This window comes from Syngnathoides biaculeatus, chromosome 11 (genome assembly GCF_019802595.1).
Source record: "Syngnathoides biaculeatus isolate LvHL_M chromosome 11, ASM1980259v1, whole genome shotgun sequence".
Classification (NCBI taxonomy): domain Eukaryota; kingdom Metazoa; phylum Chordata; class Actinopteri; order Syngnathiformes; family Syngnathidae; genus Syngnathoides; species Syngnathoides biaculeatus.
Window position 1 is genome coordinate 10,981,133 of NC_084650.1, and position 26,809 is coordinate 11,007,941.

The window sequence follows — 26,809 nt, forward strand, 5'->3', positions numbered from 1 at the left end:
GAATTTCAAAATGTCAAGAAGAGAAAATGGATGCTTGATTCCGCGCTGAAACCAAAGCCAAAACGACAGCCAAAGAACTCAAACATTTTTTTTTTTTCCCCAACATCAACAGATGTCTGGACAAGACAGAGTAATGCGGATCTGGGAGAAAAAAAAATGAACGAACGGAGTGAAAATGTTTCAATGTTCAGTGGGAAAGAAGTTAGAGATGCAGAATGATCAAATGCCAAAGGCCTCGGTTCAAAGTTAAGCCAGCTGCAGTCCTGCGCGTACTGCACGTTTTTGACGCTTTCTTAACTTAACCAACTTAAAGTGGATCAAAATTGGAAGAGACGGCGTTTTGCCAACATCCGTGCATGCCAGACATAATGGGTCTGGTTGGGTTGCCGCAAAAACAGAGCTGATACATCTCACCCGTGCGATTGAATGTTTTCTAGGTCACGTTCGCAGTGCAAATTCGTCTTGGTGCTCGTTTCCTGGCCACGTCCTCGCCGCGTTCTTTTAGCTGTCGAGCAGTGTAACGAAACATCATCCGTCGCAGAGCAAACATGTTTCATGTCGATGGCGGTGTGGTCGTGGGGGTGGGGGGTGGGCGATCCTGTCAAAATATCCCAAAAAGAGCTGACGTGGAAACGAACGTTGACGAAATCGTACTGACGCTTGTGTAGCGCAACGCGATCAATCCGAGCGCATCCGCTAGTTTGGCAAATGGTCGTCTGGAGCGCAACTTCCAAGATGCTTCCATGAACATATTTCGAAACATTAAGCAAAGGGGACATTTCATTATGGAGCAGTTAATGATGTTTCTGTCATGAGCGGGGCTGGAGCACTGCCAGGAGGGGCGCGGCCTGCTCACCGCTCTGGGCGGCGCCACCTCTGGCACTCGTCACAGCTGTTGCGCATTCGGCACGTTAATCGACAATGTATATATGTCGGAGTGTACGTCACTTTGCACTGTGTTACCGTGTGCGGACACTACTTCTGCAATAAAACCCACTGGACATTATGCCTTTGTCTCGGATTCCTGCATTTGGGTCCTCCCCCGCACCGATGGCTCGTGACAGTTTCTAAACACCAGGCTAGAGGATACCTCCGGCAGTAAGGGTGCTAGCTTGAGTGCGACGCCCCGAGATGGTGCCCTCCAAGTATCTTGTGGGGGGGGGGGGGTGTTGGGGGTTGCTCACTGAACATTTTGTCGATCCAAATATTCAAAATCCTTTAGTTGTCAGCGGGTTGGGGGTGCGAAGGGGTTTGGAGATTGTTACTCTGGGGGACGACCCCAGTATCAAAAACCACCGTCGCTTGCTGGTGGAAGAAAAGTGAACGAACAATGACAAAACCTCGTGGTTTGTGGCCAGATACAAAAAAAAAAAAAACATGAAAAAAACCAACATTTTGTTCCCATTTTTCTTCAAAAAAAAAAAACTAAGTCACCAGTTAATCCAGTGGGAAATGTGTCTGAGGAAGAGGGAACACAAAAGATCACAAGACTGCTCGGTGGCAGAGTAGCCACGCCCAAATGGACATCACCAGAAACCGAAAACGTCATCATATTTTCCCTGTCCCGACCACGTCGGTAAAAAGAAGTCACGAGTTTGGTCACAGAAGGAATAAGTCAAGGTACCGGCGCACTTTTTGTTCCTCTTTTCCTTGCCAGAGTTCCTCTTTCAGGCGCAGTTCGGCATCCTTTCCGCTAGCCTGCTTGGCGGCGCGGGCTAAACGGAAAAATAACGAAGATTCCGGGAACTTGTCATGTGCGTCAGAGGAAAGAGAAAGCAGCCTGGAAGACTGTCCCGTTCTCTTAATTCGTGGCGCTGATTGTCAAACCAATACCAGAGGCTTCTTCCCGGCTCCCGAGACGGAGAAATTGATCTGCGCGCTGTATATTTTTCGACGCGCTACAATTTGTAGAGACCTGTTATTTCTTCAAACCTGACGTATGCGGTTCAGTAACCACAAACGGAGAGAGAGTGGAAAACGTGTACCGAGAGGAGATTGGAAGAAGATGATGCGGGCGACATATTGCAATTATGTCAGAACGTACGACGTTAACGGAATTATCGGGAAACCTGAGTTAAATCACGTTAGTTACAAATGGACTGGAAATCAAACGTATGAAGGCCTCCTCCAACGTGCAATATACACGCAGGGATTATTTTAATGCATCCATCCGCGGCAGCGCGATGTCCGAGCACGTCTTCCTCGCATTTCTGAGGTCTGTGGTTTGAATCCAGATTCGAGCCTTCTAGTGTGGGGTGGGCGTGTTACCCCCCCCCCCCCCTTTTGTTTGGATACGCTGGCTCCCTTCCACAGTCTAAAAACGCGCACGTTTGGTTCGTTGCAGATTTGAATGGTTGATTTTCTATATGTGCCTCGCGATTGGCTGTCGTTGACCTTACTGCCCCAATGCAGGACTCCGAGACAAAGGCATAATGTCCAGTGGGTTTTATTGCAGAAAGAACGAAGCCTGCGAGTTTTGTCGAAGGCGCTGGCGGTTTGTGTTGCTGCTTTGTGGGTGTTGATGTAGCAGTTTTTTTGAAGGTTAATAATTACCATTACCTTATTACTTATTTAGCGAACTTTGCAATTTATTTGGAGAACTGAGCGAGTGTCTTTTTCTCACTCCCTCAAATGAATACTGTCATTTCCGGCCTATAAGCCGCAATTTTTTTTCCACACGCTTTCAACCCTGCGGTTTATGCGGTGATGCGGCTAACTTGTGCTTTTTTTGTTTTTTTTCTAACGGCCTCAAGGGGGCACTCGAGCGGAAAAGGTAAGAGTGAGACCGGTGGAATATGTGTGCCGAGGAAGTGACTTTTACACGTCCGGCCCTGTTAGCGCTGCGCTAGCGTGAAACCGCTGTGATTTTTCGCGGCATGTTTATTTTAACCGCCCCTGTTAGCGTTAGCACGGCGGCGCTGGCGTTCAACTCTCTGTGTACCGTCTTTCTTTGTAACTATCTCGTTTGAATGCGGGTTTCAATGTAGGAACTTGCGCTTTTTACACATCTGTGGCATAGGTATGTACCAAATGGCAGGGTTTAAAACGCTGAAAAAATGTTTTGCTATGATTCATGTCCATATCTCAATTTCACAGATTTGTACTTATTCCAGACGGGTTCGGCAGATACTGTATACGATTAGCTTTATTCCGTAAGAAGCATTTGCACTCACATCCGTGAACAATTTAGTCTTCAATTATCCTAACAGTTTTTGTTTTTGTAATGGCGGAGGAAGCTGTAGTACCCAGAGAAAACCCGCACAAGCCAAGGGAGAACGTGCAAACTCTACACAGGATTTGAACTCCGACCCTAATAACGGTGAGGCACATGTGCCAACCACTAGGCTGCAGACATTTGAAAAGAGATCTTTTCAGCTTGCCAAAGAACCGATCAGTCACAAAATCCTCATTTTTGCGGAAGACTTACCGCCTTGGAACGATTTTCTGCAGCCTGAAGTGAAACATGAGCGCGTGCGGTGGAAAAGGACGCGAACAAAAGCTCAGAAATGAGCGCCGGTGGAAAAATATGTTCAAATCTGACAAAGCACGATTATGGACGTCCGTCGTGGTTGGTTTCCTTCATTGGTGCAGATGATGCGTCTTCGTTCTCCCTCTGTGACCGCGCTATTATGTTTTTCATTTGATTAGTGAAGATTCATGGCATAAAAGTGTTTTTTTTTTTTTTTTTTCAAAATATTTGACTCTCTAGTTGCATTAGCATCGCATTATAGTGATAGAATACAGCACTGTCCAATTTATGTCCAAATTTGCCAATGAAAAACCGCAGAGGTGTCAAGAGATATAAGTGATTTGACATTTTTTTTTTTTTTTAATCAATTGATTGTTGATTGACGTTTTTTTTGTGTGTGCGTGTGTGTGTGTGTGTGTTTGACTTGCAAGCAGACTTCACAGTTGGCGACCGGTTTGAGCATCAGCCTCGCAGTTCTGAGGACCGTAGTTCAAATCCGCGTCCGCCCCTCCGTGGACTTTGCATGTTCTCAGGGCACTCTCCGGCACTCCCGTGACCCTTTGTGAGGATAAGCAACTCAGAAAATGGATGGATGGACTTGTAAGCACAAATTTGAAATACAGGACAGGAAGTTTACAGTCAAGCTAAATATAGAATAAAAAAAAAAACCACACCTTGTGTATTTCAAAATATAATGAACATTACAAGCGGCCCTGCTAGCTTAATGCTGAAGACTGTATTACACAGTGCCCTCTAGTGGCAAAGGTGGCAGACCAGAAAGAGAGAAACAATTAATCGAATTGAAGCATCTAATTGTTATTCCTTTGTTTTCATAAAGTAGAGGAACGAAGAAGGAAAGGTTTTGTGCTGTTGTAGTCTAGCTCTGCGTTGTGTATTCTATTTTTTTTTTTTTTTTTTTTTTTTTTGGGCACGATGGAAGAATGACAAGACACACGTTGGCTGGTCTCAACTTGGTTTAGTCCATTTTCTCTCTGTGTATTTTCAAGGAGAGCAAAAAATGCGTACCTCTCTCTAAAAGACTCGCGAACAGGAGGACGTCGTCTTACAATAAGTGTGCCTTCAGAATAAAATATGTCCCCTACTTCCTGTGTTTCTTCGATCGTCCATGAACATCTAACGGCATTTTCAACCTTACAATGAACATTTTTTTTAAACACACAATTCATTGTAACATTAATAACATTGAAAGGAACGAAAAAGAATACATGAGAGGGAAAGTTTTGCCTTTCAAAGTAAAAGTGCGCTTCCACATCCTGTTCATAATATAGCGCAACTAGATCGCACCGTTCCACTCCGACTGGTAGATGAGTTTGGTTTGATCTATCGATTTACCCGTCGCATCCGCGCGGCTCAAGAACAAGATGATGAGGATCGGTGCCGTCGATGGCAACGGCGTGACGGGTCGGAAGCCGAGCCGAGCTCTCCCCGTGGCTAAGTGGCAGCGAGCCGCGCTGGCGATCGCCGTCTCGTTCCCCTCCGGCTGCTTTTGCTTCTTTGTTTTGACTGAACGAGAGTCAGATTGCATCAGCATGGAGACACAAGTTGTTGTTTTTTTCGGGTTTTTTTTTTTTTTTTTTTTTACGTAACTGCCAAACTGGTGAAAAAATCCGGTGTCGGAAACAACACGCCAGTGACGGCACGTCCGGGCCTGCAAAGTGAAGCGGCCTTTTTTTTTTTTTTTGACTGAACTGAACTGACAATTCTACATCAAACACCTCCATTTTAAATTTGTTTCATATCGAGCTCGTGCACGTGACGTCACCGTTTGCGCGACGCCATGTTGCCGGTCAAACAGAGCTGCTCGACATTGTGGGAGACATTGAACCGGAGGAGAATATTTACAATACCCGAGACTTTTTGTGCTGTTGGTTATCAGATATTCAAAGAGATCATTCTAGGGAACAGCAGCTGAAAAGAGCAGAAAATAGCGATGGAGTTCGGCGATTAAACGTGATGGATGGTGCCCGGTCAAAATGCGCACGCGCCTGTGTAGCCGTCGCTTCATTTCAGGTAGGAATTATTCTTCTCAATCTCAAATGACCAAAAATGTATTTACGATGCCAAATTGGCTCATTTGAGAACAACGCGTATTGAAAAATGTCGCAGCAGAGAGGTTAATGTGTGGCCGCAATCGCTTCCGTGTACGTTCCGTGGAGACGACTAGGTCCTCTTTTTTTTTTTTTTTTTCCAAATCATAGTTAATGAATGTGAGTTTGTGTAAAACCAGAGGTCATTTATTTAAATATTGGTATTTGTATTGAATACTTGCAGGAAAGATCGATGGATTCCGGCAAAGGTTAACGTGCCGCCGAACGCACTTCTGCGTTCACGAGCCGTCAAAACCCGTCTCTGTGGGTTTTATTCCTGTCGAGAACAGATCCAGCAACAAAGTATTCGTATGCGTCCAGACTTTTACACGCTTTCACACTTTTCCGTGTAAATCTCGACGACTTACTCACCAGATCAGTGTGTAGATGCAGTTGTCCAAGACAAGCGGAAGCCAATTAACAGTCCAATTTCTTATCGGCGAAAACATCGACTTCGGTTTTAAATACGGATCCTCTATGCCGAGTTTATCTAAGTTTTCCACGTACCTTCGTTTATTTTCACCTTCTAAATGTCTAACGGTATCGGACAAGACTCTGGGGGTCATGCTATAAGACATATTTTTGTGACGTCTCCAACCGACTTAGCATTGAACAATGCTTTGCTAGACTGTCAGTACGGCGACATAAACAAAAGTCACATGATTTTAAGACGCAGGTGCACGAGCTCTATACTCACCAGTGTCTTCGCATAGCTTACTAGAATTAATTATGACTGACATTAGTCAATTTTGTTGTTTCGGTGTGCATGAAACGGCATGAAAATGGATCAGATCACGAGCTCGATGGCGTTAGCATTTTCTGATTGGTTGGACAGAGCAAAACTTGGAGAGACTCCAAATTGATAGGTGAAATTAGCTGCTGCCTCCTAGTGGCGGGGGGTCCGAACCGCACTTGTATCTCAAATCTTAATAGAAAGAAATCGGACAGGCGACAGCACAAATCTTGAAAAAGTCGTAGTCAAGGCCCATGGACCTCGAGTCACAGCTGTGTCTTATATTTTGTTGTTGATTGTTGATTTTGAGCTGTTTTAGATGATGTACATGCCACACTTGCGTGCTCTTATAATGCATTTTTTACATCGCATTGAATCAGTTGAGTTTTTTCAAAAGTCTTTTTGAGAAGCATAATTTCTCAGACACATTGTCATTCTCTACTTGTAGATTGTGAGGTGGTTGTCAGCCTCCATCGTTTTTTGAAATTCAGGTTCCACGAGGTTCTACAACACAAGTCAGCTGACGTCCAAATCCGTCTTTCCTCCTTCCTTACCAATAAATAATCTGAAAAGGTGAAAACTCGACTGATCATCAGATTTTTCACTCCAAATAATCGATTCGGTGCATGAGTGCCGCTTGGTTACTTTTCACTCCTTTTAACTCTTCAGGCAGAAAACTAAGATACAACGTGGAGAAGGGAAGGGAAGTTGGAGAGCTGATTGGCTCGGAACGGGGAACTGGGCGGGGCTTTTTTTTTTTTTTTAAACTCCTGATTTAAAAAAAGAAACGAGGAAAAAAAAACAATGTACGACATCTGCTTTCCATTTTCAATCCCCGGCGATAACATGACCCATGTGTACTTTTGACTGACAGTGTAATGAACATTGGCGACGTGTTTAAATGGCACCTTCTCAAGCAACACCGTTAATTATGCCCTTTCACATCACCATAATTGATCTCCTCGCAGCCGGATTGTGTAATTTAATACTCCTCCTCGTGCGGGCGCGAAGTCGCTTCCTAAATCAGGAAACTCCGCGAAGACTGGCGCTGTAGATATTTATCTTCAAACCTCCTTGACACACAGAGGTGGGACAAGTACTCGCGCTTTCTGCTGTAAAGATACTTGTTCGAAAAAAAAGATGACGCATGTTATAATGAGGTTTAAAAGTCTCTGCTCTCAAATGCCGTGGGCGTGTCCACTAAAGGCGTGAAACCATGCCCTGCTGAAAAATGGATGCTACGTCATCTAATATCGTTCTACTTTTCCGTAGCCTCGGTTCTCCACCACAATCCGTTCCAGAAAACGTGATTTGTTCGGAAACCGAATCGGTGTTTCCCATTACAGTGAACGGAAAAATAAATAATGCGTTCCCAAGCCTAAAAAAATTTGGCTTTTTAAAGGATTTTTTAAAAGCTTTTCTTGATTATAGAGTGTATAGTTTAAATACTTTATATATTACAGTCATTTCAGAAATATATTTATTTTTGGCCTAAAATGTATGCTTCAATAGTAGCCGTTGGAGTGCATTGCCACATCTGTGCGACTCTTGTAAACCTTTTATTTTTTGTTAACAAAAGTGCAGAATAACTTTAAACAAGCAAGTTGCCTTCTATGGAGCCGTGATTGGGGGTTCATACGGTCGTCCTCCATAAGAAGAAAAACAACAATCAGTACCCGGACACTTTTGTGTACAGAGGCTGCGTTATACACAATAGCAAAAGTGCGCTGGTTGCGCCGCGCGCGTTATGTCATTTCCGTGTTTTTTTTTCCCGGTGGGTGTTCGAATTGACAATAACAAAACACGTCGTGGGTGGGTCAGCTGCTTGCGTCGCGCGCATTATGTTATTTCCGTGTTTTTTCGGCGGCGTGGGAATTCACAACAAAAGCGCATCGTGGGTGAGCCGGTCTGGCCGCGCGCAATACGTTATTTCCGGGTTTTGTCGGTGGCGTTCGTGTACCGATTTTCATTCGATAACAGAAGCAAAAAAAAAAAAAAAAATCTTAGAAAACCGATTTGTTCGAAAACGGGGACGTTGGACAAACGAGGCTTTGGTGAATTAAAGCCTCCGGTGGCTGAGGGGAGGTACTAGCCACGAGCTAGCCCGCAAGCTAACAGGCTCATACCTGCTAATAATAACTAAATAATTCACGATTGAACAGGATGAAAACAAAGGGGCTTGTGTCATAAACTGGGATTTTTTGAGGCTGACACAAGACGAGAAATTTGATTGAAAGAATTGTCTTGACTCAGGCCACGGATACTTCTCCAAATCTTACGCGTCATCGTGGCTATTGCTCCCTGGTTCCTGGTTCCTGGTCCTGCACGTGGCTTCTGTCCCTATTTTTGGATGCAAAAATAAAAGGTCATCAGAAAAACAAATACTGGGGTAATGTACAGCACCTGGGGGGGGAAAAATGGATATAAGCTGGTGATTTGTTCTTTGTTCCTTCCTCCCACCGGTGACATCTTGTCAGATCCGAATGCCCCCCAAAGCCGACACCCCCCCCCCCCCCCGCCCCCACTTCACGGCTGCCTGGCCAGCTGCTCCGGATTGACGGCACACAGAGGTCAGCGCGTAATCACGGTGGATGAATATGGAGGAGGCGTGCTGCCTTTTAGCGCTTTGCAAAAAAAAAAAAAAAAAAAGATAAGGAGCCCTGCTCTGCTGCGTCCTCGGGGACCCGCCGGCTCTCATCTCAAGGATGGAGATAGAAGGTGGTCGCGGGGGGTGTGCGGAAATGGGGGGGGGGGGGTGACGCTTTGGACTGCACTTAATGAAAAGGCTCCGTCCAATTATTGCTTGACAGCCACCGCAGTCAAAAATGACCCACACTGGAGCATATCTTGAACTAAATGCCAAATGCCCTGGAAGAGAAAAGTGCGCCCCCCCTCCCCCCCCAGGTCCAGCCCCTCCTCTATTAATCAATATTTTTCACAGCCTCTTCTGATGTTTGCATATAGATGTACATACACGTTTGTGCATATAAATGCCTTGCTGAGCAGGGAGGGCCCTGCAGGCGCTGGAAGATTATTTTTAACACTAATATTGGAATATTTATTTCCCCCCCCCCCCCCCCGAAAAGTAGAACCCTACGAATCACGTGGAACTTTTATGATTTAAAAGCTCACTGGGATCTTTCTTTTTTTTTTTTTTTTTTTTCAAAAGCGAGCTGGCTGAGAGGAAGCATAATTTGACAGTTCAAAACGAGACAAAATTCACACAATTCAAGAAAGTGAGAGAGAGAAAAGACCAAATTATGAATCATCAGAAAAATACAACCCCGCATTTCAGTCATGAACTTTGTTGTATTATTTTATTCACACGCACAGTGAACAGAGTGCGGTTTGCATATAAGGCAACAATAACAACCACGGAAAGCGTGTATAAGGGTGATTTTGCCAAATCAATCTCATTTTCGCATGAAAAAAACGGTTAAAATTGGAATAATTAAAGGTATGATCATGTTTCAGCATTTTCCATTTCTTCTGTAGGTATTGAACACAAGTACGTGTACTGTATCTGCAGGTACGTGTTGTCTTTAAATCTCACAAATCCAGCGTTGTCTTAGGAAGCAGTTGGCGTCATTCATAGATCCAAACGCGACAGTGGGTTTGCTCTGGATCTCGACGCAGTCCTGGTTCCGGAAATTGTTGGGCTGACCCTTCTGCCAGAACCTTAGAGAACCAGAGTAAACTCGGTCATTCCAGCGGAAAACAAAAGCCAATGTTGCACCACATTGCGCTGCAGGTTTGTTTTGTTTGTCTACGTCTCCACCCCCCTCCCCACCTGAGAAATCAAACCGGGAAGTGGAAGCACTTTGTTGGAAAATGCGCAAACTTACGACGCGATGGTGAGAGGGGTCCCGTCCACCCAAATCCACGTTCCTTCCTCGGTCAGGTCGCTCAGACCAATCCACACACGCTGGCTGGGCCCCAATAAACCATTAAGGAAAACCTGTTTGTGAAGACCACAATCAGTCAGGATGCTCGTGTTGAAGGAAGTTACACGTGCTCCAAATTGTTCCGACCTTTCCAATATTAAAGAAAAAAAAAAAAACACGATCGTTGGGATAAGTTGAGACGGACACGACTGGAATTGGCCAAAAAATGCATCTTGCCACGTTTTTACGTGAGCATGCCTTGATGCTCTTGAGCCGGGGTTTCAAACTGGCAGCGCGCGGGCCATTTGAGACAATATTTTGTCCCCCCCGCCTGAATATGAAAATATCACGTTTAGTTTCATTTGAATGGCACTTTTACAGTTTTGTGTGCGGAGCTGACAAACCAACCAATGGCGGTGGGGACCTCAGAGGCTCGACATCCACCACACTCGACGTAAGCAGAGAAACATTTTTCATCGACAGCAACGTCGCCATGAAGAGTTCTTTATTTTTTTCGCAGTTTTTTTGCACCACTGTCCTTGTTTCTGATTTCCTGTTTAAAAAAAAAAAATGTAAACAGGATGGTTGAGAAGGTTGGACGTGTGCGGCGTGGCTGCGGCTCCGCCTCAGCCTGACTCCGGAGGTAAATTCAGTTTGAAACCCGTGTCTTGGGATTTCATTGCGCTCCACCGATTTATGATACCCTGCGTCACATGTCGCAAAAGCGGCCCCACGACACAACCGCGCAGTGAGCAAGGAGAGTAAAACCCAAGACTCCGAAACAGGGGAGCCCAGCGAGCCAATTGAAGGTTTCCTTTATGTTGGAGACCGTGAAGCAAAACCTCTCACCGCTTCCTCCTTGCTGTTTATGATCACCAGATCGCCTCCCTGGCTGATGCAGTCTTGTCTGCTGTCCACCCAGGTCTTACTCGAGCTCGACAACAGGTAGCAGTTGCCGTCGTACCCGCTCCATCCGACCCCACAGATCATGTCTACAAAATGTCAACAAAATTGAGGGATTGATAAGGCAATCAGGTCACTGGATCGGTGTCCGTAGTGGTCTTACAGCTCATCTTGGAGGTCATCTTGTCCACGTTCTTCTGCAGCTCGTACCTTTGTGCCTCAAGGCTGCTTTGGTTTCTGCGTAGCTGCTCGTATTCAACTTGCAGAGTCTCCCAGTTCTTTTGAATATGCTTCTTTTGACTTTGCAGCAGCGAGGACCTGGTCTGACACGTCCTTTCACTGATGTTCAGCGCTTTGTTATTTTTTTCCAGCTGGTCTCGCTCAGCCTCCAGCAAAGTGTAATTGTTCTGTAAATGCTCTCTGTCATCTTTAATGTCATTGCAGAGGGACTTCAAGACATCTCTCTCAGCAGCCACGTGACTGTTATTGGTTCGAAGTGCCTCTTTCTCTTGAACGAGTGAGGTGTAGCGGGTCTGCAGGTGGTCTTTCTGGCTTCTCAGCGAAGAAAAACTCTGTTGTAGCTGATCTTTCTCATTTTTCAGACTGTCGAAGCGGGACCGCAACTCATCCCTTTCGTTTGACAAAGTGGTTTTACTTGCAAGTAGAAGTTTTTTCTCTTGATCAAGGGAATTGTAACGGGCCTGTAACTGGTCCTTGTCTCTTCTCAGTGCAGAATGATTGCGTTCTAACTGGTCTTTCTCACTTTGCAAGTTGTTAAGGCGGGACCTGAAGTCATCTCTTTCAGTCGACAAAGTGGTTTTACTGGCAAGGAGAAGCTGCTTTTCTTTCGAGAGAGACTCATAGCTGGTCTGTAACTGCCCTTTCTCCTTCACGAGGGACTCAAAACTGGTCTGTAACTGGTCTTTGTGGTTTCGCAGCAAAGAATAATTGCGTTGTAGCTGGTCAGCCTCATTTTTCAGGCTGTTAAAGCGGGACCTAAACTGATCTCTTTCAGCGGACAAGGTGGTTTTACTGGTTTGAAGGTGTTCTTTCTCTTTAGCGAGGGAGCTGTAACGGACCTGTAGCAGGTTTTTGTCATTCCTCAGTGAAGCGCAGTCTCGTTGCAATTGGTCTTTCTCATCTTTCAGATTGTTGAAGCGGGACTTGAACTGATCTCTTTCGGCAGCAACACTGGTTTTGCTCGCGAGCAGAAGTTGTTTCTCTTGAATGAGGGAATCGTAGCTCTTCCGTAATACATCTTTGTCTTTGACGAGGGACTCATAACGGGCCTGTAACTGGTCTTTCTCGGTTCTCAGAGAAGAGTAATTACGCTGGAAGTGGTCTTTCTCATTTTTCAGACTGTTGAAGCAGGACTTGAACTCAGCAGCCACAGTCGTTTGACTAGTTTGAAGGCTTTCTTTTTCTTTCTTGAGGGAATCGAACCTCGTCAGTAACTGGTCTTTGTCTCCGACGAGGGCCTCGTACCTGCCCTGTAACTGGTCCCTCTCGCTTCTCAATGAAGAGTGATTGCGTTGCAACTGGTCTCTCTCATTGTTCAGACTCTGTAGGCGGGACTTGAACTCATCCCTTTCAGCAGCCACCGTGGTTTTACTGGTTTGAAGGCGTGCATGCTCTTTAAGAAGGGAATCGTAACGAGTCTGTAGTTGTTTTTTTTCTCCGACGAGGGCCTCGTACCTGCCCTGTAACTGGTCCTTCTCGCTTCTCGATGAAGAGTGATTGCGTTGCAACTGGTCTCTCTCATTGTTCAGACTCTGTAGGCGGGACTTGAACTCATCCCTTTCAGCAGCCACCGTGGTTTTACTGGTTTGAAGGCGTGCATGCTCTTTAAGAAGGGAATCGTAACGAGTCTGTAACTGGTCTTTGTCTCCAACGAGGGCCTCGTACCTGCCCTGTAACTGGTCCTTCTCGCTTCTCAATGAAGAGTGATTGCGTTGCAACCGGTCTCTCTCATTGTTCAGACTCTGTAGGCGGACTTGAACTCATCCCTTTCAGCAGCCACAGTGGTTTTACTGGTTTGAAGGCGTGCATGCTCTTTAAGAAGGGAATCGTAACGAGTCTGTAGTTGTTTTTTTTCTCCGACGAGGGCCTCGTACCTGCCCTGTAACTGGTCCTCTCGCTTCTCGATGAAGAGTGATTGCGTGCAACTGGTCTCTCTCATTGTTCAGACTCTGTAGGCGGGACTTGAACTCATCCCTTTCAGCAGCCACCGTGGTTTTACTGGTTTGAAGGCGTGCATGCTCTTTAGAAGGGAATCGTAACGAGTCTGTAGTTGTTTTTTTTCTCCGACGAGGGCCTCGTACCTGCCCTGTAACTGGTCCTTCTCGCTTCTCGATGAAGAGTGATTGCGTTGCAACTGGTCTCTCTCTCATTGTTCAGACTCTGTAGGCGGGACTTGAACTCATCCCTTTCAGCAGCCACCGTGGTTTTACTGGTTTGAAGGCGTGCATGCTCTTTAAGAAGGGAATCGTAACGAGTCTGTAGCTGGTTTTTTTTCTCCGACGAGGGCCTCGTACCTCCCTGTAACTGGTCCTTCTCGCTTCTCGATGAAGAGTGATTGCGTTGCAACCGGTCTCTCTCATTGTTCAGACTCTGTAGGCGGGACTTGAACTCATCCCTTTCAGCAGCCACCGTGGTTTTACTGGTTTGAAGGCGTGCATGCTCTTTAAGAAGGGAATCGTAACGAGTCTGTAACTGGTCTTTGTCTCCAACGAGGGCCTCGTACCTGCCCTGTAACTGGTCCATCTCGGTTCTCAATGAAGTGTGACTGCGTTGCAACTGGTCTCTCTCGGTCCTCAACTCAGTCCAAGCTATTTCCAAGCTGAGGAGTCTATCTCTGTCTGTCACCAGAGAATTGTAGCTCTTCTGCAACTGGTCTCTGTCCTTAACAAGGGATTCGTAACTGGCCTGTAACTCGTCTTTGTTCCTGGTCATGTTATTCAACACGACCTCTAGCTGGTTTCTCTCTATGTGGTCTGTGGGAAAGATGCAGTCGCTGAGCTGGAGGTCTTGAGTGACTTGTTCGGAATTAGCAGAATTCCCCGTTGAAAAATCAGGAATTAGCTCGTCTGTGGAAATGAATTCAATATTAAAACCGGTTTAAAAAAAAAAAAGTTTTACTCATGCTTGCAAGTTTTCAGGGCGACGTACAGTAGACGAATTGTCCAACGTTAGCGGCCAGCGAGACAGCGCATAGCAAACCAAGACACACGGTGACACATCTGGAGGGCTTCTTTCTTTGTTCAAGAGCCACTGAATAAAGACAAGCCAAAATCATCTTACAACAACCTCAACATGATGTTTTCTGTGCACGTGACATCGCTGATGAAGAAAAGTACAACAAAAATTGACAAACAAAATGTACAAAAGTGAGGGACAGGTTGAAAATACTTTTCATGTATAAAAGAATACATTTATAACATTACATACAAATGGGACTGATGCAATCATCATAATAATTCTCGTACGTTACCTTTAGTGACTTGCATCGTAAAGGCCTTATTTATGTACCCGCTTTCCTCAAGTTCCATTGAATCCATATTTAGCAGTGTTTTCCTTGGGAAAGGAAAAATTTATAGTACAATGCAGCACAAAAAGCAAAAGAATGTTCTGTCGTCACGGTTCTGTTCTCCTGTTCCTTCGATTTTGTAATCCTCTCAAGGATAACATTATTAGTTTCAATACAAAAAAAAAGGTTGCATTAAAAGTGTCGTAAATATCTTACAATCTTATTTGATTTAATAATAATTTGGATTGGTGTGTAACCATCAAGAAATGTCAAACAAAAAAAAATCACAATCAAAAGTTAATTAATTCACTTTGAAAATAGGTTACCTCAACCAACACCTTTTAATCGTGGTTCAATTCAACTTACAACATCATTCACTGGAGAATATAATTTCTTCTGAAAATGGCTTTCCAGCTTGCAAAATTATTTTTGGATGCCGCAACTGTTTTGTTTCCAGGTTTTTGCTGGTTGCCGCCATTTCCTTTGACCTCTCGGTTAAATTCGTGTCCTGAAATTCTGTTTTCAAAGTGACGCGTTTGTCACGGAATATTTTAGGATATGACATCTACCGCCGCGTGGGCCTACCTAATAAAAGCACGAAACAAGTCCTTACCTTGAAATGGTGATGAGAGAAAACTGTAAAAAAACTTCGAGGGGGATCTCCTTTCACATAAAATTGTCAATGCAATTTTTTGCCGCCCGACTAAGACAGGAAAGAGGAACGATATCGGAGCTGTGATTGCTTGGAAATGATCATGTAGTGTAAAGTGACACTTTTTTTGATGATCTCTGCAATTGGAGTTCATTGGCGTCCTGTCATCATTTCTGGGGAAGAACTCGAGTTTCTTTTTGCTTTCTCTACTCAATCGAGTCTTAATCTCAACTTTCTGTTCCCCTTTTGCCTCACTTGAAATCCTCGCCCAGGTCAAGTGACAAAAGTTTAAAGTGATTGAAAAAGGTTCAAGTGCAAGCTCCCTCATTTGCTTTAGAGATTACATTTTCAGTTTTACCTCTACAGACAACGGTTTTGCAGTTTTACCCGAGAGTTTGTCAGGGCTCGATAGCGACACCTTTCAAAAATTGTCGGTAAGGACCTCAACAATACTCGGACTCTGTTTGACAATCCCGCAAACCATCCGAGATAGCTCCAGAACTCCGAACTGCTAATAAATGCCATGAATTATCTTATTTTTGTGTGAAAAAAACAAAAAACAACCCCTCAAGCCATCATGTCAAACTTGGACGCAAATCAGCAAACCTGTAGCGCAGTTGAAGCCACCCAGGAAGAGAAAAAAAATCATGTCAGAATTCGATACAGTTGACCCCAAAACTGTCGAGCAAACGATTCAGGAGCTGAAACCATCAATGACTAAATGGAACAGTTCTTGAGTGGTTCTGGTCCTGCCTGGAGGAAAGGAGTTGTTTTGTAGCCATTGGAATTGTTCAATGTCATCGAATAGCGATGACCTATGGGTGTCCCTCAAGGGTCTGTTCTTGGACCCCTCCAATTCTAAAGTTTGCTCACTGGCCGCTTATGAACATTAGGAGAGACCTTTAAGTTCTACTCCTAGTCTCTGAATGGTTTGGGTCTTGAATACATGAAAGAAATGTCCACGGAATAGAAACACAGCAGAGAGTCGGCTCTGGGATTGACAGACTCGGGTCAAAAAGCGGAGCAGAGAGTCCGAAGCAAACTCGGTGAAGCAGCATTTAGCCGTTATGCTAAATTCTACTTTCATTTTTACTCTGTTTCAGGTTTTTACGCTATATGTATGAAATTGTTTTGCTATCCTTTGTTTTATCGTACAGAACAAGCTTTCGCTTTCATTTTTGCCCCCACCACATTTTTCCAGTGTTTACAGAACTCTTCACGTGCGCCGCGGGAAATGTCAGAATTAACTTCACGTCAGGAAATGGATTATTTAAGAAACATAATGGATCTTTGTTCATCAATCCGTGCCGGCGAAAAGAATAAATCCTCTTCTATTTAATGACAGAAAGTACATAATTGTATGCAAGTTTTTTTGTCGGTGTACTGTGAGACTTTTCAAAAACAAAATATGTGCCTTGGTCCAATAAAAAGTTGAGAATCACTGCTCTAAATTTGACAGGATTGAGCACTTAAAGCTACAGTCCATGAACAAAGACAATACGGAGGCAGAGTGCTTCTCAAATAAAGATGAAATATACGTTTGACATTCTCCCCAAAAGCATTTTTCCAATTTTGCCCGAGATGGCAAAAAAATGAAGTCCGATACGTTTCGCGGCCAGCTTTGAGTTTCATCAGCCGGCTGTGTGGATCGCGTCAAATAGGGGTAACGTGCCTTCAAGTCACAGTTCATTACGACACAGGGGAGGAAGCGGAAAGTTTTGAACGCGGCGGGATGAGCCTCGCACCGACGGAGTCCCTTAAACGTGTCGCGGGGTGGAAACCTTTCAACGTCGTCTCCTGACTGGAAACGTGCAGTGAGATGATTTACTTGTCTTTTTAGACGCATAAAAACACGCGCTTGGAGGAATTTGGAGCTCACCGGAACAGCGAAAATCAGTTTGGCCTCTCCCAAAGTGCAACTTTGAGGAGAAAGAAATACAGATTTAAGCGCAGTTATAAAAAGCCAACAGAACGTACAATTATTGGCATTCAGGGGAATTATCACACCATTTTCAGATTATGATCAGTGTTTCATTCTACTGGATGAGAAAAACTGAATTGCTGTGGTTGTTACAGTGGGGGGAGGGGCGGATGCATTGACGTTTTTAGTTAAAAACTGTTGTTGCAAATTGTTCAATTTCAGTTTTGATTTTTTTTTTCTCGTGTTCTTGTGTGCTCAGTGTGTGTTTGTCGCCACCCGGTGGCGTCAGTTCTGGTCTGTGTGAGTCAGCCAATTGGCTCGCTCCATTTCCTCGCTTCCTTGTCCGGGTCTGTCTTGTTTTCTCGTCAGTCTCTTTGCATTCGATTTGTCGTTTCTGTTCATTGGTTTGTTTGTCGCCGGTCAGGGTTGATGTGTTCCTATTTATATATTTTTTCAACCCTTCCTCCATCGTTTGTCCCCCCCCCCCCCCCCTCCTTGTTAAATCAATCCACTTCTCCTGCGTTTCACGTACCTTTTCTGTCTCCACCGCTAAGCGCGACAGTTCTTGCTTGCTAGTTAAGCCTTTCTCCGACTGACAAGGCCTAGCTGAGCTAATGAAAGTAGCTAGTGCGCATGCCAATGGTGTGAATGTTTCTCTCGGACCTTCCACCTTTATGTGTTTTGCATTATCTGCTCGAATCACTTTGATATACAGTATGAAATGTATTCAGTTTCGCTGAGGATTTGTAGGCCAGACTCCAACCCGAACCGGCTTTTTACCACCCCTGAGGGCCGAGCGCGAAGACCCCCGGGAGCTGTCAGGACTCATAAAGGCACCGTGCTTGTTATGACGACGCCGTTAGCCTCCACACGTCTCGTGCGACCACACAAGCGTTGTTTACCGCATTCCTCTGCTCTGATTGACACGTGTGGTCAGTGAGTCACAGGTACAGGCCCGGTTTTAACAGCCCGCCCGGCTGGCCTCACAAAGAGCCCGTCGCAGCTCACAATGCAACATTTTCAAAGTCAGTAAAGCTTCTGTATTTCCGCTGGTTCCGCTAACTCGGGTTCAACTCAATCATTTGAGTTTTGGAGCTTTCTGACTTGAGTCGGCGAACTCGAGTCAGTCTCCCGGTCCAACGGAATCTCCTTTTTATTTTTATTTTTTTTGTCAGCGTTAAAACTTAACTAAAGTCAGTGAAGAAAGTCAACCGTGATTCCGGTGAGTCCAAAAAGTTGCCTCAGCAAGTGGTGCCTGCGACGCATGACGAAGAGCACTCGAGCCGATCAAACGTTGGTCTTTGGCGCGTCACGGAGGCCTCTGCTCCCCCGACTACGTGATGATGTTTTGGCCTAAACGCCCCCCCTACAGCGTTTCCTTTCGTCATCCAAAAAAAAAAAAAAAAAAAACCACTGACCGTTACCGCAGCACAACTTTCTCACGAGATGTTTCATCCAGCGGCCGCCGACTGTTTCGGCCGCGAGCCACGCAACGGCCCTGACGTGGAGCGACGGAGGAATCGTGCTCGCCGGCGAAAGTGCGCCAAGGTTCGGATTTTATTGGAGAGCTGAATTCGTTTGCGTTGTTCTTGTCCTTTGCGATGAGTGGGAAAGCTTGATGACATGAGAAATACCTCACAAGTCACTGCAAAAGATTTTTTTACTCGTGAAGCTAATACAATATTTCAATCTTTGAATACACATATCTTAGCATGTCACTGATGGTGTAGTGGTCCACACACCTGCCTTATGTGCAAGGCAGCGTGGGATCGATTTCCCGCTCCCTGATGGTGTCGATATCTGCACCGTGACCGACCGGCGACCAGTTCACGGTGCGTTTCCGCCTTTTGCCCGAAGCTAGCAGTTTTCCCCTTGTGAGGATAAGCGGCTTGGACAATGACAGGGCATTATATTTTAGCGTAAGTACTTCTTCCCACCTCTGTTGTGGCTCCATGACACAAAGAACCATTCATTCCCAAGGCGACGACCGCAGAGCACCTGATCCACGATTGTGTGTGTGTGTGTGTGAAAGTGCTGACAACACACTTCCCGCGTCAGCCAAGCGAAGAGGACCAATCAGGAAAAAAAAAAAAAGAAAAAGATGAAAGGTGATCCCGCCATTCCGACGGCGTGGATACTGCATGAGAAATGTCGCGACGGAGAGGGATACCTCGTATCTTATATCCATCGCCGGGAATGGAGGAGCAGTAAAAGTACATTTATCGGCCGTTACGGACGCTCCGGGCGCACATCTTTTAAAACGAGATTTGCTTTTCATTGTTAATACGTGTAACGGGACGGGGCTGTGCTTTCCTACTTTTCAAACGCTACTTTTGGAGCAAACAAGTCACTCAACCTTCAACTTAACATTTAGGTGCGCACAATGGCAGTTGCAAAATTGCGTGAAATCAGCTCCCTGTCTTGTTGCATGATGAAGCGTCTCCCGATTAATTTCGATGCATTTTTCTTGAACGCGCCGGATAAAATTGTTTGCCGACCGTCAACGTATCGCAATCCACCGTTCGAAGACTCAGAGAAGAAATATACAGGCCACATCATCACTCATCAGCAAAAAGAATCGCAAGGCCGGATTGGGTTTTGCAGAGAAGCACAGAGATGAGCCACAAAGGTTTTCTGGATTCATGAGACCGAGATTTACCTTGAGCAAGGCGCTGGAAAATTGGGAGAGGCTTCGTCGTGCGACAAGACTATAACCAAGAACACACTGCCGACAACACAACAAAGGGTCTTCATCGCGGGAAAAAGTGGAGGCTCTTAGACTGGCTAAGTTAGTCTTCGGACCTGAACCCGATAGAGCATGCATTTCACCTCATGAAGAGGAGACTGAAGGGAGAAGCCGTCGGAAACAATCCTGTTCCAGTCTTTTTGGAGGGTACCGTATGCGAAGTATGTATTTGAAGACAAACAGGATGAATGGTTCATGATGAGTTCATTTGTTAAATCTAATTTGTGGCAGGATTCCCCCTTGGGCCGCAAAATTCCGTTTCCAGAAAAGTTGCACGTGTGCAGTAGCTCCTAAAATAGAACGAGCGTGTCCTCTGCCCGGAACTGAACGCAGCTGGATTTCCAGCACAAAGCAGCATCCCCAGCCGCTGGGCCGACGTCACATCCGTCTGTCGTAAAGGGTCGAAAGGCCGACGGACTGCTCGAGAGGTCGGGGGTCGGAGACAGACCAAAAGAATTCCCACATCTATTGAATGGACGATAGCGAGGTTAACTTCTCAGGGCTTACAATTCCGTGCGAAGTTTGTCACCAGGCCGGAAAACCCAGAGTGGAACAAGCTAGGCTACGCCGCGCGGTCTCTAGGATTTCACGTGGAATTAAAGACTCAACAACGATGACATGAGCTACTACGCTGCAGAGTGGAAAGCTCACCGCGCAGCATGCAGCACAGATTAGTTCAGGGTTGGAAACTGCACAAGTCGCGACCTCAGTGGAATGGCTTTTTTTTTTTTTTCTTTTCTAAATAAATTCCTCCCTTCCACGCGACCCGATTGTAAAACTTCTGTCAGATCTCATAAGGAGAAGGCCCTCGTCCTTGAAAGTGGGTGTCACCAGTAAACGGCTTTTTCCAAACTTAGCTCGAGGCTGGAGTCTGAGTGCAGCTCGTGATTTATGCTCCCTTCGAGCGCTTCGCAGTCAACGGGGGATTCGATACCGTAAATGCATCTGATGTCGGCTTTGGCGTAGTGCGTGCCTCGGGGATCCGCCCCCACCTCTGCTTGCCATTCGTGACGCGTGATCGCTAGATTGAAGTAGTCCAATCGTGAGCTTGAAGGGTTCCTTTTTTGGCCTCCAGTCAGGGATTTTCTTTTCTTTCCTGCGTATATTTAACGGCACGGCGGTAGCGCTTTCGCGGCAATTATCTTGACAAACCCGACAGGGATCCCCAGGTAACGGCGGGCGCCGTCGGAGCAGTTTTAAAAGCGATGGCTCAATGTAAAGAACTGATCGATGTTATTGCGAACCGTCCGGCTTCATTCTCTGTGATGCGGGTTTGTAGTTCGTAAATACTGGACTCACTATCTTGAGAAACCAAAGACCAAGTCCGAAACCTTGGTGCCTGATCGATTCTGACCTGACTTTCAACAAAATCTGAAGAACATATCCAGATTGAAGGCTCGTATGTGTCAAGCAGACCAGAAGAAGCTCATCTGTGCTTTTATCTCAAGTAGACTTGACTACTGTAATGGTCTTCTGACTGGACTCCCCAAAAACAGCTGCAGCTCGGGTTCTGACCAGAACAAAGAGGTCAGAGCATATTGCTCCAATTCTAAAGTCCTTTGACTGGCTTCCGGTCAGTTTTAGAATAGATTTGAAAGCTTTTCTACTGGTCTATAAACCACTAAATGGTTTCGGTCCCGAATACATGAAAGAAATGCCTGCAGAATATCAACCCAGGAAAAGCTCTGAGATCGACTGACTCAGGTCAAATAGTGGAGCGCAGAGTCCAAAGCAAACACGGTGAAGCAGCATTTAGCCGCTCTGCTGCACACAAACGGACGAAGTTGCCAACGGAAACCACGTCAGCCCCAAGTGGGAATCTTTTGAAATCCAGCTTGAAAACTCTTCTTTTTAGACTATTTCCATCTTCTAATTTTAATGATATTTCTTGCAGTGTACGCTGTTTTTCATTATACTTTTATTTTTTGTTTTTTTCCCCTGTTTTAATTGTTTTGTCTTTTTGTTTGTTTGTTTGTTTGTTTGTTTTAAAGCACATTGACTTACCTTGTGTATGAAATGCGCTACGTAAATAAATGTGTTTTGCTTTGCTTTTATGTCTGTCTTTCAATACGTCTGTCTCAGTATCTGAGTAGCATTGATGAAATGACATAATCCTCTCTGCTCGCTTCTGTGATCGTTCGTTCCACAGGTATTCGAGTCTACTGCTAAAAATCTCAACGCCGCAAAATTGCTTTTGGTGCCTTGAGGGCGAGATTAATTGCACGCTAACCCACGCACACATACAGACAATTTTGTGGAACGTTCGGTGAGGACAATCCCTGGAGGAAAACACTCCGTTATCTTTGAAGCAGACCAAAGTGCATCGATTTTACTCTGAGAACACAGCAACTGTCCTCGGGAGAGGACACGCGCGTACTTTCAAGGAAAACTGCAGTTTTTTAAGAGACAATTTTAAGATGGGCTAGTATTTGTTGTGTTTAATATTCAACAAATGAACTTTTGACTGTATCACGAACTCAATAACGTGTCGGGTGACACGTGAGCACGGAGAATTAAAGCAATGCAACAGTGACACCTGCTGGTGATTAGTGGTGTTACCCTGAATTGCAGCCGTAAACTTGCCCTCCTGTCCAAAATTAATACAATGCATACGTGTACTCGGTCTAAAATTAAAAACATATATAGCAGGGCTGTCATATACTATGGAGTTTTAAAGACTTACTAGTGTATTTACTCTGTAAAATGAAAGATACTTTGAATCTTAAAACGGTGAATTTACAAATATGTATTTACTTTTTATGAGTGTTGGAATGGGCCAATAACGCCTGTCCTTATGAAGATTTAAGATGAAGGATCTTTTCATTTTTCTGATTTCCTCTCTGGTTTTCAAATCATACATTCCATCCATCCATCCGTTTTCTTAGCCGCTTACCCTCACAAGGAGTGCGAAAAGTTGAGGGTGTACCCCGCCTTCTTGCCCCTTGACAGCTGGGATAGGCTCCAGTACTCCCGCGACCCTTGTGAGCATAAGCGGCAAAGGAAATGCATGGATGTATTCAATCACATTGTGTCCTGCTTTACATTCACTGGGATAAAAGTTTTAAAACAATTTGTTTAAATGGTGATTTTATTTTGCTCATTTCGTCCATTCACATAATTGATTGTCTTCATTAGAATCAAATTGTTGAAATTGACTTGGAATTTAATTTTTGGGGGGGGGGGGGGTCTAAGTTGTAAATTTTAAAATTGGATTCAACTGCATTTGATTTCATTCATCCAATTTCATTTCTGCTAGTCCTCATTTTATGAAAAAAAAAAAAAATATATATATATATATATATATACACACGCAAAATATGCAGTGGCTGGCTGAACAGAGAGGCCTTGCGGGCCTTCGAAGATTTCTTTTACCATACTATAGTAATATTTTAAGAAATGTACTCTACGAATCAAATTCAACCTTTTATTTAAGGAGGTAAAATATTTATTGAGATTTAGCAACTCATCCTGGCCGGTAGGCAGCAAATATTTCACAGAAAATAACTCAACAAAATTCATGTAATTTACACAAATTCATACTATTTAAGAATTAAAACCAAACATAGAATAAATCTTGAAAAAAATTATTGCCATGCTTAGTGAACACTTTGCATAGAAGTCAAGAATATTCATGGAAATATGGGTGAGGGTCATATACCCAAATCATGTTTTCATTTGTATATAAAAATTGTTGAAATTGGACCCCCAAAAATGATTTCTTCGGTTGAATTGAATAACACGCAAATAAAAGATGTGCCGTCCAAAGAGTCCCGTGGGTTATGTTTCAAGCTACTTGTTGTCTTCAAATCTCACAAATCCAACGTTGTCTAAGGGAACAGATATCGTCATTCCAGCCTCCGTACGTGAACAAGGACTTTCTCTGGATTTCACCGCAGTCCTGGTTCCGGTTGTTGTTGGGCTGACCATTCTTCCAGAACCTACTAGTGGAACAAACAAACACAAAAAACCACTTCGTCAAAACACATTCGTTAAAACGTGTGCTGTACATGTTGCATCACGCGGCCCTTCAAAGTTCTTTGTTTACTTCTCCAGCCCACCCCAGAACGAAGTCAAATCAAACCTGGAAGTGAAAGTTCTTTCTTCGGATATGCCGACACGTTGAAAATGTGCAAACTTACGCGGTGGTGAGCGGCGTCCCATCCACCCAAATCCACGTTCCTTCCTCGATTTGGTCGCTCAGACCAATCCACGCGTGCTGGCCTTGCTGCAACAAACCATCGAGGAATTCCTGTTTGTGAAGACCACAATCGTGCACCGTCAGTATGCTCGTGTTGAAGGAAGTACACGTGTATGAAATTGTTGAGACAGTTCCTCTATGAGAGGGAAAAAAACGTGATCGTTGGAATACATTGAGACGGACACGACTGGAATTTGCCAAAAATCCATTTTGACAATCTAATCAAGCAGCACATTTTCACTTGGCAATGCCTAAATACTCTTGACGCTCCATTGGGGCCTGCACAGATTCATGACACCCAGTGCCAGATGTAGAAAAGCAGCCCCAGGACACAATCCAGCCACCTTTGTGTGGCGCAGTAGTTTTACAGTGCGCAGTAAGAGTCAAATCAAAATTTCTTAACTAAAGGATCCCACAGAACCAATTCAACACTTCCTTTATGTTGGAGTCTCTCTGTCCCACCTGTTCCTCTTTGCTGTTTATGATCACCAGATCGCCTCCCTTCCTGATGCAGTCTTGTCTGCTGTTCACCCAGTTCTTAGTAGAGCTTGACACGAAGTAGCAGTTGCCGTCAAACTTTCTCCAGCCGACCCCACAGAGCATGTCTAGAAATTGTCAACAAAATTGAGGGATTGATAAGGCAATCAGGTCACTGGATCGGTGTCCGTGGTGGTCTTACAGCTCATCTTGGAGGTCATCTTGTCCACGTTCTTCTGCAGCTCGTACCTTTGTGCCTCAAGGCTGCTTTGATTTCTGCGTAGCTGCTCGTATTCAACTTGCAGAGTCTCCCAGTTCTTTTGAATATGCTTCTTTTGACTTTGTAGCAGCGAGGACCAGGACCGACACATCCTTTCACTTATGCTAAGCGCTTTGTTATTTCTTCCCAGCTGGTCTCGCTCAGCCTCCAGCAAAGTGTAATTGTTCTGTAAATGCTCTCTGTCATCTTTAATGTCATTGCAGAGGGACTTCAAGACATCTCTCTCAGCAGCCACGTGACTGTTATTGGTTCGAAGTGCCTCTTTCTCTTGAACGAGTGAGGTGTAGCGGGTCTGCAGGTGGTCTTTCTGGCTTCTCAGCGAAGAAAAACTCTGTTGTAGCTGACCTTTCTCATTTTTCAGACTGTCGAAGCGGGACCGCAACTCATCCCTTTCGTTTGACAAAGTGGTTTTACTTGCAAGTAGAAGTTTTTTCTCTTGATCAAGGGAATTGTAACGGGCCTGTAACTGGTCCTTGTCTCTTCTCAGTGCAGAATGATTGCGTTCTAACTGGTCTTTCTCACTTTGCAAGTTGTTAAGGCGGGACCTGAAGTCATCTCTTTCAGTCGACAAAGTGGTTTTACTGGCAAGGAGAAGCTGCTTTTCTTTCGAGAGAGACTCATAGCTGGTCTGTAACTGGTCTTTCTGGTTTCGCAGCAAAGAATAATTGCGTTGTAGCTGGTCAGCCTCATTTTTCAGGCTGTTAAAGCGGGACCTAAACTGATCTCTTTCAGCGGACAAGGTGGTTTTACTGGTTTGAAGGTGTTCTTTCTCTTTAGCGAGGGAGCTGTAACGGACCTGTAGCAGGTTTTTGTCATTCCTCAGTGAAGCGCAGTCTCGTTGCAATTGGTCTTTCTCATCTTTCAGATTGTTGAAGCGGGACTTGAACTGATCTCTTTCGGCAGCAACACTGGTTTTGCTCGCGAGCAGAAGTTGTTTCTCTTGAATGAGGGAATCGTAGCTCTTCCGTAATACATCTTTGTCTTTGACGAGGGACTCATAACGGGCCTGTAACTGGTCTTTCTCGCTTCTCAATGAAGAGTGATTGCGTTGCAACCGGTCTCTCTCATTGTTCAGACTCTGTAGGCGGGACTTGAACTCATCCCTTTCAGCAGCCACCGTGGTTTTACTGGTTTGAAGGCGTGCATGCTCTTAAGAAGGGAATCGTAACGAGTCTGTAGCTGGTCTTTGTCTCCGACGAGGGCCTCGTACCTGCCCTGTAACTGGTCCTTCTCGCTTCTCAATGAAGAGTGATTGCGTTGCAACTGGTCTCTCTCATTGTTCAGACTCTGTAGGCGGGACTTGAACTCATCCCTTTCAGCAGCCACCGTGATTTCACTGGTTTGAAGGCGTGCATGCTCTTTCAGAAGGGAATCGCAACGAGTCTGTAACTGGTCTTTGTCTCCAACGAGGCCTCGTACCTGCCCTGTAACTGGTCCATCTCGGTTCTCAATGAAGAGTGATTGCGTTGCAACTGGTCTCTCTCATTGTTCAGACTCTGTAGCGGGACTTGAACTCATCCCTTTCAGCAGCCACCGTGGTTTTACTGGTTTGAAGGCGTGCATGCTCTTTAAGAAGGGAATCGTAACGAGTCTGTAGCTGGTCTTTGTCTCCGACGAGGGCCTCGTACCTGCCCTGTAACTGGTCCTTCTCGCTTCTCAATGAAGAGTGATTGCGTTGCAACTGGTCTCTCTCATTGTTCAGACTCTGTAGGCGGGACTTGAACTCATCCCTTTCAGCAGCCACCGTGATTTCACTGGTTGAAGGCGTGCATGCTCTTTCAGAAGGGAATCGCAACGAGTCTGTAACTGGTCTTTGTCTCCAACGAGGGCCTCGTACCTGCCCTGTAACTGGCCATCTCGGTTCTCAATGAAGAGTGATTGCGTTGCAACTGGTCTCTCTCATTGTTCAGAC

At 45.0% G+C, this 26,809-nt stretch overlaps 3 protein-coding genes across 3 annotated transcripts; all 3 read right to left on the minus strand.

Annotated features, from left to right (window-relative positions):
• Positions 1-9,610: 9,610 nt before the first annotated feature.
• LOC133509025 (C-type lectin domain family 4 member F-like) lies at positions 9,611-13,276 on the minus strand. The gene is made up of 5 exons (XM_061835656.1): positions 13,199-13,276; positions 11,261-13,079; positions 11,044-11,186; positions 10,156-10,268; positions 9,611-9,988 (listed from the first exon to the last, which is right to left on the minus strand). The coding sequence occupies exons 1-5, from the start codon at positions 13,274-13,276 to the stop codon at positions 9,853-9,855; spliced, it is 2,289 nt and encodes a 762-aa protein (XP_061691640.1). The 3' UTR covers positions 9,611-9,852.
• Positions 13,277-13,340: 64 nt separating this feature from the next.
• LOC133509145 (girdin-like) lies at positions 13,341-15,374 on the minus strand. Its single transcript, XM_061835898.1, has 4 exons — positions 15,237-15,374; positions 14,588-14,670; positions 14,266-14,367; positions 13,341-14,183 (listed from the first exon to the last, which is right to left on the minus strand). Exons 2-4 carry the CDS (start codon positions 14,652-14,654, stop codon positions 13,360-13,362), a joined length of 993 nt encoding a protein of 330 aa, XP_061691882.1. The 5' UTR covers positions 14,655-14,670; positions 15,237-15,374; the 3' UTR covers positions 13,341-13,359.
• A 7,894-nt stretch (positions 15,375-23,268) lies between these two features.
• On the minus strand, positions 23,269-26,753 carry LOC133509026 (C-type lectin domain family 4 member M-like). Its single transcript, XM_061835657.1, has 5 exons — positions 26,735-26,753; positions 24,820-26,046; positions 24,603-24,745; positions 24,082-24,191; positions 23,269-23,880 (listed from the first exon to the last, which is right to left on the minus strand). Exons 1-5 carry the CDS (start codon positions 26,751-26,753, stop codon positions 23,745-23,747), a joined length of 1,635 nt encoding a protein of 544 aa, XP_061691641.1. The 3' UTR covers positions 23,269-23,744.
• Between the last annotated feature and the right edge of the window lie 56 nt (positions 26,754-26,809).